The 11577-nt window shown below is 40.6% G+C and overlaps 2 protein-coding genes across 2 annotated transcripts in view; one reads left to right on the top strand and one right to left on the bottom strand.

Moving 5' to 3' along the window:
• Positions 1–8723: 8723 nt before the first annotated feature.
• On the bottom strand, positions 8724–9422 carry LOC102551431 (profilin-2-like). The gene has a single exon (XM_087601221.1). The coding sequence runs from the start codon at positions 9220–9222 to the stop codon at positions 8761–8763; it is 462 nt and encodes a 153-aa protein (XP_087457347.1). The 5' UTR covers positions 9223–9422; the 3' UTR covers positions 8724–8760.
• A 113-nt stretch (positions 9423–9535) lies between these two features.
• Positions 9536–11577, top strand: part of Asb12 (ankyrin repeat and SOCS box-containing 12) — a 153527-nt gene continuing 151485 nt past the window's right edge. Inside the window, exon 1 of the mRNA NM_001434360.1 lies at positions 9536–9609. The gene's annotated coding sequence lies outside the window, so the exon portion shown is untranslated. The remainder of the gene's footprint in view (positions 9610–11577) is intronic.

Below are 11577 nucleotides of genomic sequence, written 5' to 3'. Positions count from 1 at the left end.
CTCAGAGCAAAAGGCTGGAAAATATACAGAGGATCAGGAATTTCAACAGAGGTGTATAGCAATAGGGGATGGGGAACTGAGGGTAGCCACCAGCAATTCCAGATACCAGAAAAGCAAGAGACTCACAGGACCCAACAGAGATGACATTAGTTGAAATGCCCAACAAAGGGTAAGGAGAACCTCTAGAGACCATATTCAGAGGTTAGGCAAGGCCCCTGTTTGGGGGATGGGGCCACCCACTCATCTCCAAAATTTTAACCCAGAATTGCTCTTGTCTAAAGGAAATATGGAGACAAAGTGTAGAGCTGAGTCTAAAGGAAAGGCCATCCAGAGACTGCCCCACCTAGGGATCCATCCTACATGCAGACACCAAACCCAGACACTATTGCTGATGTCAAGAAGTGCTTGCTGACAGGAGCCTGATATGGATGTCTCCTGAGAGGCTCTGCCAGAGTCTGACCAATACAGATGTGGCTGCTCACAGCCAACCCTTGGAATGAGCATGGGAAGCCCAATGGATAAGTTAGGGAAAGGACTGAAGAAGTTGAAGGGGTTTGCAACAATATCAACTAACCATCCCCCCATCCCCCCAAGAGCTCCCAGGGACTAAACAGCATCCCAAGAGTACACAGGGATGGGCCTATGGCAGCCAGCCACATATGGAGCAGATGATGCCCTTGCCTGATATCAGTGGGAGGAGAGGCCCTTGGTCCTCTGAAGACTTGATGCCCTAGTGTAGGGGAATGCCAGGGTGAGGAGGCATGGATAGGTGAATGGGGTACACCCTCGTAGATGCAGTGGGAGAGTAATTGGATAGGGGGTTTCTGGAGAGGAAACTGGGAAATGGGATAACATTTCAAAACATTTGAAATGTAAATAAATAAAATATCCAATTTTTAAAAGTAAAAATAAAATAAATATAAAATAAAATAATATTCATTAAAAAAAGAGAGACCTAGGACCTTGCCTAGTAAAAAGCATATGACAGTCATGTGATCACAAAAAATTTTGCAGAGGAAGGGATTAGTAAGGAAAAGGTTTGGGCATGCTCCTGCTTTCAGGATCCACCTGCTTTAATGAAGATTCAGGTAAGGTGTAGTCACCCTCTGAGATCAGAACTCCTTTTCTTCCCACTAAAATCATATTCTTGGGTGGGTTTAGAAAACATCTACGTAGAATAAGAGGAACACAGTCTTCCCTGATTCCTAAGCTCTAACCCAGAAAAGAGAGGGTAAAAAGATGAGTGACTTCCCATCAAATACACATTTGGTAAATTAAATATAATAGGAGGATTGTGTCTGGCTGTGTGGTCATATATTGTACATGTTCACTCCTGCAACTTCTAGGCTGTAGATACCCATATATAGGAAAAAGACAAACTCTAAAAGTTCATTAGGACCCTGAAATGGGCTATGGGAATTGTCTCTCATGCTGTAAGTTAGTAGGGACTTTCTGTTCCAGACACACTGCATAAATATTTTAATCTAGTATCAACTAGGATCAACTCACAGACAAAATTTTCTCATTTTTCGCCTTTCCTCTTTAGTATTAAGGCTCCATGTGTCCATGTATCTACTGATCGAAAGGTCCTCATGATGTGGAGAGATACAGGTTCCAGTAGTCTCGAGTCTTTCTTGGCATCTCTATTAATTATTTACAAGCAGCCTTTGGTACTATGGTCTTTACAGCACACTGCTGCTCTAGCATCAAACATTTGTCATAGACTAGTGTCATCATGCCCTATTGTGCCCTAGCACAGATGCTTGACTCTTCAGTGTACTCCATATGGAAGTTGACATAGCCTCTTTAACTTTTCAGTTGCTCTCTGTTCAGCCCTCCTTCCTGTGTGCAGTATACAGTGGCTATGAAGCCACTCAAAATGCCTAGGAACTCATTCTAGCATATCAGAATCGATACAGAATAGCATAGCTACCTATACTAAAACAATATATGGAGTCCAACCGTATAGCAGTATGAAAAAGAGGTGCCACCAGACAGGTCTCAGTCAGGACCTCTATTGAGGACAATTTGTGAAATAAGCATTTAAGTCTAGAATTTCTGATTTGGGACATTTGGGATTAAGAAGTTTTAGAAGAAAGTATGGGAGAAACTTACTGCTTTACATCTGGGAAATTAAATTTCTGATGGCAAAGGAATAATATGGTAAAGAGTTATTTGCTATGCAAAATGTAAAAATTGTCAAGGTGGAAAATTGGTGGTAGCGCATTTTATATTGTTGGAACTCATTTTTTAGATTATGCTGAAGATTTTATCTGGCATGATATAGATGAGCGTGATGGAGGTGGGAAATAAAATAGATGACATCATGGCATTTTTTGTAGTGGAGCTTTGGATATAATTTAATTGCAATAATGTGCTGATGCATTTACGTGGTCTCTGAGGATGAGTTAAGAAAGACTTTCATTGAAGGCCATCAAGGACTGATCTAACCAGCTAACTACATAATTAGTCTCAGGCACAATGACAATTATAAATGAGGCAGTAACTTTTCTGATATTCTGGTGTTTCTCACAATAATGACAAAACATAAAGCCTGATTCTTCACAACAGGCTCTGCTGACATACCATTTTGCTTAACTAGAGAAAGAATAAACTGTACAGGCCTTACTGTTAAACATGCTAGCATGGAAGGAGTGGTCAAAATTTCCACCACAACAGTCATCACTGTAGAGAGGGAGTTAGGAGTTAGGGAAATGCTGTACAATAGGACATTGCTTCTAGTCAGTGTGCTTTCCATGGTTCTAATTTTGGTTTCTCTTTTTACTGTCATATAAACAATGTGGTGAGCTCATTGGGAATGACATTTTGCCAGATGTGGGACTGCCAGAAATCTTGATTTGCCTTGATTTGTTTGCTTAGTACCTAGGAGACAAAAATATCTCCTAGATATTTTTGTAGAATCCTCAAAACCCTGTATTTGCCACTGGCTGAGTTTCCAATTTTCCAAGGTTTGGTATTGGATTATGCTTCTTTCAGCATTGATTTATTGTTTGACTTTAGTAATTTACTGTCTAATTTCTTACTTATACATCCTTGTGATTGATTCCAATTTTGTCTTTGTAAATGCCAAATGCTGAAGAGCAGGAAAGAGAAGAAAAATGAAAAAGAGAAGTGATATAAATTGTCTGGGAATCTGAGGAGTTTTTCAACTAATGATAAAGAGAATTTGGAAGACTCACTATTCACATGGTTTCTATTCTTGTAAGAGTTAGACAAGTGACTGAAGAATTTCAGTGTCAGGCCTTTTTAAAAATAGTTTTTTCTTATTTATTTATGTATTTATTTAAATTTTAAATGTTATCCCCTTCCCAATTTCCCCTTCGATATCCCCCATCCCAACCTCCCTCTCCCCTGCTTCTATGATGACGCTCCTCCATAGAATGTCTTGGTTTCTCCATCTATGTTAATTGAGAGTTTTGCTGGATATAGTAACCTGGGCTGGCATTTGTGTTCTCTTAGGGTCTGCATGACATCTGTCTAGTATCTTCTGGCTTTCATAGTCTCTGGTGAGAAGTCTTGTGTAATTCTGATAGGTCTGCCTTTATATGTCACTTGACATTTTCCCCTTATTGCTTTTAATATTCTTTCTTTGTTTTGTGCATTTGGTGTTTTGACTATTATGTGACGGGAGGAGTTTCTTTTCTGGTCCAATCTATTTGGAGTTCTGTAGGCTTCTTGTATGTTTATGGGCATCTCTTTGTTTAAGTTAGGGAAGTTTTCTTCTATGATTTTGTTGAAGATATTTACTGGTCCTTTGAGTCGGGAGTCTTCACTCTCTTCTATACCTTTTATCCTTAGGTTTGATCTTCTCATTGTGTCCTGGATTTCCTGTATGTTTCCTGTAGCCTTTTCTGTTTTCCCTTATCTTTGACAGTTGTGTCGATGCTTTATATGGAATCTTCTGCTCCTGAGATTCTCTCTTCTCTCTCTTGCATTCTGTTGGTGATGCTTGTATCTACGGCTCCTTGTCTCTTCCTTTGGTTTTCTATCTCCAGGGGTGTCTCCCTTTGTGCTTTCTTTATTGTTTCTATTTCCATTTTCAATTCCTTCACCTGTTTGATTGTGTTTTCCTGAAATTCTTTCAGGGATTTTTGTGTTTCCTCTTTAATGGCTTCTACTTGTTTACTTGTATTTTCCTCCATTTCTCTAAGGGAGTTCTTTATGTCTTTCTTAAAGTCCTCCATCATCATAATGAAATGTGATTTTAGATCTAGATCTTGCTTTTCTGGTATGTTTGGATATTCAGTATTTCCTTTGTTGGGGAATTGGGCTCTGGTGATGCCATGTAATCTTGGTTTCTGTTCATTGGGTTCTTGCGCGTGCCTCTTGCCATCAGGTTGTCTCTGGTGTTACCTTGTTCTGCTATTTCTAACAGTAGCTATAGGCCTGTGTGTCAGGAGTGCTGTAGATCTGTTTTCCTATTTTCTTCCAGCCAGTTATGGGAACAGAGTGTTCTGCTTTCAGGCGTGTACTTGTTCCTGTCCACTGGCTTTTAGCTGTCCCTGTGGGTGGGAACCAGAAGGCCCTGCCCCTACTTCTCCTGGGTCCCTGTGAGCAGGGGGCCCTGATGGCGCTAGGTGTTTTCCTCTAGAGTCAGAAATGTGGGCAGAGTGTAGTCTCCTCTGGTTTCCCAGGCATGTCTACCCCTCTGAAGGTCTAGCTCTCCCTCCCACGGGTTGGGTGCAGGGAGCTCTTTGACCAGGTCTGTTCAGATCAGGGTGCAGTCTGGACTGCAGGGCTCCTGCAGCTTGACTGCCCCTATCTTCCTGTTCCCGGAGGTCCTATACAGTTTCCTCTTGGGTCAGGGATATGGGCAAAGGTGGGTCGAAGTGTCTGTCTCTCCTGCTCTGCAGTCTCAGGATTGCCCACACATCTGGGCGATCATCTCTCTCTCCCACGGGGTTTGGAAGCAGGGAGCTGTGGGCCAGGATCAGGGAGGTTTGGGTGCCAGCTAGAAACCGGAAGTGTCCCAGAAGAATTTTGCCTTTGTGTGTCCTGAGTCCAACAGGCAGATGACTTGGAGCAGAAAAGTTGGTCTTACCTCTGGTCTTGGGCCTGAAGTCACTCCTTGGGGTTAGGTTTCAGCTTTCCGTGATGGCAGCAATCAGAAGGGCCTGCCCCTCTTTCTCCTGGGTCCCTGTGCACAGGAGTCCCAGATGGCACTAGGCGTTTTCCTCTAGAGTCAGAAATGTGGGCGATAGTAGTCTCCTCTGGTTTTCCAGGCATGTCTGCCCCTCTGAAGGTCTAGCTCTCCCTCCCATGGGATTTGGGTGCAGGGAGCTATTTGACCAGGTCCATTCAGGTCCGGGTGCTGTCTGGACGGCAGGACTCCTGCAGCTTGACTGCCCCTATCTTCCTGTTCCCAAAGGCCCTATATAGTTTCCTCTTGGGCCAGGGATGTGGGCAAAGGTGGGCTGAAGTGGAGGTGTCTCCTGCCCTACAGTCTCAGGATTGCCCACAGGCAATCAGCTCTCTCTCCCACAGGGTTTGGGAGCAGGGAGCACTGGGATTTTTAAATTAACAACCCATCACTTTTGAGAGTAGCATTATCCCCTCATGCAGGGTTCCTCTACTTATCACTTTTGGTTTGGGTTAACACTTCCCAACTCCCTTGTCTATTGAATCCACCCATCCTTCTTCCTGCTTAATATTTCCACACACCCCCACCCTGGAATTCTATCCTATACTTTTATATCACTTATACACTACTGTCCTCTCATTAATATCTCTCTGTGGTCTCATGATCCTTTCTAGCTTTCTAGTCTGTACAGAAACTCTTAAGTTGTCTTGCTTTTTAGAGAAATAGTCTCACTTTGTAGCCTAGTCTGACCTCAAAGTTGTGGCAATCCTTCTTCAAATGTCCAAGAGAGGGGATAACTTGTGCACTATCATGGCCAAGTGAAGGAGTCTTAATTAGCAAAGACTAAGAATGCTCTGTTAACACCCAAAGGCAGTTTTTTCATTCAGCTACTACACTGCTAATTTTATAGACTATTCACATGGCACAGGGCTTATCCTATACAGAGAACATGATAGCTAATTGCATAAAGCCCAAAGACCAGATCTAAGATTTCCTAGTGTAAGACAACGTCCCTCTCTCTGCTGCCTAGATAAAATAGAATTACTGACTAGTGCTAAGGAGCTGACGAAGAGGGAGGAAGACTGAAGGATCATCAATAAGCTCCCTATATTTGTCATCAGTTAAACTATAGAAACCAAGAAAGAACTTGGCCAAAATCTCCTTGAATCAATCACTTGTTATGCCAGTCACTAATTTTAATCATCCAGAGTGTTGCAATTACTTAACAACTTTCCTGAAAAAATGTTAAATTGGGATTTCCCCTAAAAGAAGAATATTTTGGGAACCTTGCAAACTAAGACAGGAAGTGTTGTAAGGACTAAAAGTTGAAAGAAGTGTTACAGAAAGGTGCCAAGAATAAAGGTTGAATCTAGGGCCTAAGGAAACTTTTACAAGTATGAGGAAGAGGGAATATCCTTCAAGGTATAGGGCTTGGTGGCTAGGAATAGAAAAAAAAATAGTAGCTTATGGGTTAAAGGTTGTTAGCCAGTAAAGGACATGTAATTGATCATTCCTGAGAATACCATATAATAAATTATGGTGTATGTCTCGAAAACACTAAGTTCAGTGTTGCTGACCTGGGTATAAGAGGAAAAATGGATGGTGTTAATGGAAGGTTAAAAGTAACTTCTATTCCAAATATTGTTTAGTTTCTCTCTCTCTCTCTCTCTCTCTCTCTCTCTCTCTCTCTCTCTCTCTCTCTCTGTGTGTGTGTGTGTGTGTGTGCGTGCGTGTGTGTATGTGTGTGTATGTATGTGTATAAATATGTAGCTGCCATGGCATATATGTGTAGGTCAGAGGACAACTCCCAGGAGTCAGTTCTTTCCTGTCATATTATGGGATCTGGAGATTGAACTCAATAGATTTGACCTGTGAGTATGTACCTCTCTTGTGGGGGAGGTTGTGATCAACAGCAAAAAAATGACCCAGACTGCTGTGCTCTAGTTCAATCAGGATCCGTCTAAACAGCTAAGGTAGCCAGAAAAAGTACCTTTGACAAGGTGATGCTTAGGCTATCTTTGAAATTGTGTGTGTTTGTGTGTATGTGTGTGTGTGTGTTGTTGTTATTGTTGTTGTTGTTGTTATTGTTTGCTGTCGTTCTGGATTTCCAGTTTGAAGGACCCTGAGAAGCTTAGTGCATTTGCCATTGTATAGATTAAGGAGATTGAAATTCCCAAAGAGTAAGCTGAGTAAGAAAAGTTAGGACTAGGTTCAAGATATTCTGGTTCCCAGCCCACCACTTTCCACTGAGAAAGAAAGGACAGTATTTTAGGTGTAAAAAAATACAAACAGCCAAAAAGTAAAGACCTAGAAATTGGACCTAAAGCCATCTCAACATATTGGTCATGACCCCTTGTTGGGGGAGGGTCAAACAACCCTTTCACTGGGGTCAAATATCAGATATCCTGCATATCAGATATTTACCTTACAATTCATAAAAGTGGTGCCAAGGACCAGCCTTGGCTTGGAGAGGGGTTCTAAAGAAGGAGTATCTGGGAGTCAAATTATGGGTTATAAGCTGATGGCCTACATTCTGCTCAAGACAGCTTTCTTTGAAGATCTCCAGACAGCACATTCAGTTATCTCAGCGCTCATGGACCAAGGCCCAGTCTATTATTTACATATCAGTTTATTCATTTGCTTGAGGTTCACTTTTGATTATCAGCATTTTATGAGCCTAGCCACCTGATTCTTAGAAAGAGACAGCAAGCACATTTCTTTTTTTAATATTCAGAGATCTGCCTGACTTTATAAGCACAAACTTAGCTAGATGAGATCCTGTCCTGAGATTACCATTATTACTATGCCTTAATCTAAATTCACTCTGTCACTTTGAACTCAGGAATCTGCCTGCCTTTGTATCTACCTGCCTTTGTATCTTTCTGACAAGCTAATTCATAGTGCGGCTGCCTCTGTTCTTTTAGGTCTGTAAAGCCCCTCATGTAATTCATATTGCATCCTTATATTTTTAATAGTTGACAAATTATATATTGTGAACTCATGTTTTCAGAGTTCTTTCCCACAGCCTAAAGGACTGTCCTGAATGTATCAGTGTTTGCCATTTTTCTGAAACATAGGCAGCCTTCCTTCCTGGACTTGTAGTGCTTCTAATTATCATGGAGTCATTAACCTCAACAGGAAGCATATTTCCTGATAACCTTGACAGGAACAATATTTTCTGAAGGAGGAATATAAACATACACACACATACACACACACACACACACACACACACACACACACACATATTGATATATTCAAACATTCCTCACTCCCAGCAACTGTCAACATTTGTAGAGGCCCATACTCTGTTGGCCCTTTTCCAGGGGCAGGAAACATGTCATACCATCCCTTCCACATGGCCAAGCAGGACTTGGTTGAGTAGCAAAATTGAAGATATGAAGTAGCAACAAAAATAATCTTTTGGTTGGGGGAGGGGTCATTACAACATGAAGAAATGTATTAAAAGGTTGTAGCATTAGGCAGGTTCCTATATGTCTAAAGGAACAAGCTATACCCCTCTCTCCATCTACAAGGGTACATATATGCCTTCAAATCATATCTGAGGTCTTATCTATCCTTCAAAAATAAACTAATTTAACAGGTAAAACATAAAACTGAATTCAAATTGTAGGTCCCATATCAGGTCTTTTATTTACTTAGCAATGAGCCATTTTTTGAAGAATGGCCTCTCTCATGTAGCCTGCTATCTCAAAAGCTTTGAGGTTGAGAGGTCCTCCTTCTGTCCCCTTCTTTCCCATCACCACAAGATACACAGACTCCATCTGAACTACAGTCACTGCCTGGCTACCTCGACTTTGGCCTTTGGTACGGAGGTCCATGCTGTTATTGCCATGGGTGAACAAGTTGTCTCGGATCAACAGGCATTTGATTCCAGCAAGGGTGACTCCCTGGAGAAACAGCTTTTCTCTACCCTCTCTTGTCAGCAAGGTCTGAACTTCTTCCTGGGTCATCTGAATAAAGTTCCCTTCAGTAGAAGAAGCTAATAACCAGGGTGGACAATTGGCAATAACTGCTGCATCACTGCACATCTCAGATTGTAGGAACAATTTGACACAGTCTTGCCAGATTTCTTGGCTGACATCCTCTATGAACTGCATAGGTGAAGTATGCTGTCTCTGTAAGGTGAATATAAAGTTCCTAGAAGGTTGGTCTTCACAGAAAGTTTGTTAATAGCTGGCTCAAGAAGTCTGATCACTTAAGACTGACAGAAAGTTGAAAAACAGCTCAGTCTGATTCTTGAGGCTTCTCTGAGTGGCAAGTTAGTGGAGTCTTGGGTGAAGTTGTGCCCCAAGCTGACTGCTAGTACTTTTGAAGCAGGAGTTATTTCACCACAGCTTTATGACTTGCATAATAGTCATAATTCATTACATCATCAGAACCCTGTGGCAGTGGCATTCTGGGGCTACCTCTGTGGTCAGTAAGACAAGGGGATGAAGTAAACCTATTACCCTAATTGCTATGGGAAGAACATCTGCTTCCAATAGGTAAGTAGAACATAAACATGTAATAACTGAGTTGTAAGTTTGTGTATAAGCAAGACAGGTGAAACTTACTATAACAAATAGTGTTTACCATGTGATACTACCTTTTAGTGACCTGATACCAGTTCACATCTTCTTATAGGGACATTATCATGCTTTTTAGCTGTTTATTATTTTCTAGCCTTTATTTTACTCTCTAGTCTACATCAACTTTAAATTTAGAGTGATTTATCATTATCACTTATTCAGCAGGGTATTGAGCATTTAGTATATGCCAAGTATTTTCCTAAGTACCTGGGTAGTGAATTAAATAGACAGATTTCAGGAATAATGTAACTGGCTTTCCAAAGGACAGAGAGATGATATTATCATTTACTGAAAATACTTTAGGAATCTAACATTTTCTTCTAAATTTTCTCATCCATTCCCTGGATTTCCTAATCCTGTGAAAGTCCCTTTCTGAATTCTGACTCCCCTATATTTGTTGTTAAGATATTCTGCTCTAATATGTCTTAAAGAGAACAACTATAAGGAACCACTAATATTAATAGTGTCAAAAATCTGTGGTAGTTCTGAATATCCATTCATTCAATAAGTACTTATTAATTACTACATACTAACTACTGTAAAGTAGACTTGTCTCGGACTTTAGAGAGATTCTGTCTTCATGAATATGACTTAACAGAAAGAAAAATAAATAACAGATGATAAATACATTTCTATTTTATCAAATGACATAGACAACTTTGACAAAAAAGAGGGAGAATGCTAGAGCAGCAGTAGTGGGTTTATTTATTCTAAGGTACTTAGATAAGGATTCTCTGATACATAACATTTGGTCAGCTATCTTACAGAGATAAGTGAATAAATATGTACATTTCAGAGGCAAGAAAACAATCTAGTCAGGAAGAAATAGCAAATGTTAGGAGAAATGGCAAGGAATCCAATATGACTTGAGCAGAGAAAGAGAGAATAGAGTAATGGAAGATGTTTCTGAGAGGTACTGTGCTAAATTTCTATTTATATCTTCATGGGTTATGATTAAGCATTTAGTTTGTATATGAAGGTTTTATTCAAAATGCTAGCATCATTTTAGACTGTGTAGAAAATAGATTCTATGGGGATTAGAGCCAAAACAAGACCAAGTAGCATGCTGTGACAATAACTCAGCCAAAAAGTCCTAAGGCCTAGGCTAAGATGCAAGGTGAAAAATGATTGGGTTTGGAGCCCATGGCAAAGGAAGCATTCATTAAGTTGTGTCACATACGAAACAAGAGAAAGACGATACCTCCTAGGATTTGAGTCTGAACAATTGTAATATGATTTAAATATGTGTGTTCCTTCTGAAAGTATGTTGAACCTGTATCTCCAATTTGGAAATATTTTCAAATTAACTGTGATAGTGCATGCTTATAATACCAGTACTTGGGAGGCAGGAAAATAGAGCATTTCAGATTCAAACAGGATATATAGTTTGACCCTGGGTAAAAGAAACGGTATCAACAACAAAGCTATTCAGAGACAAAGCCTTTAAGAAATAAAGGGGCTCAGAAAATGGAACCTAGTTAGGCCTTTTTTCTTTCTACTCCCTTCTTCTACATGAGTCCTAAACATTCAAGACAATTTACATGAGACATTGTCTCAAAAACAGAAATTAAAAATAAAACATCAAAAAGGGAACCTGGGGAGATAGTTCAGTTGGTCAAGTGCTGGTAAAGCAAACTTGAGGACTCATGTACAAAGATGCCGAAGTTGATTCTGCTCTATTGCAATCCCAGTTCTGAGGGGAGAGAAACAAACAGGCCCCTGGTGTATTCCAGTCCCTGCCTAAAAAAATAACATGAGCAATATCTGGGGTTATCTTTTGATCTCCACACATCCACACATGTGTGCCCATTCACACATGAACACACACACACAACACACACACACACACACACACCACACACACACACACACACAAACACACAC

This window comes from Rattus norvegicus, chromosome X, assembly GCF_021556685.1.
Source record: "Rattus norvegicus strain SHRSP/BbbUtx chromosome X, alternate assembly SHRSP_T2T, whole genome shotgun sequence".
Classification (NCBI taxonomy): domain Eukaryota; kingdom Metazoa; phylum Chordata; class Mammalia; order Rodentia; family Muridae; genus Rattus; species Rattus norvegicus.
The sequence above is the reverse complement of the archived record's forward strand: the minus strand, read 5'-3'. Positions and strand labels throughout refer to the sequence as shown.

Coding starts and splice junctions, on each gene's coding strand:
- LOC102551431 (XM_087601221.1), bottom strand. CDS start 9,222: ATGCAGTTCATAGAGGATGTCAGCCAAGAAATCTGGCAAGACTGTGTC.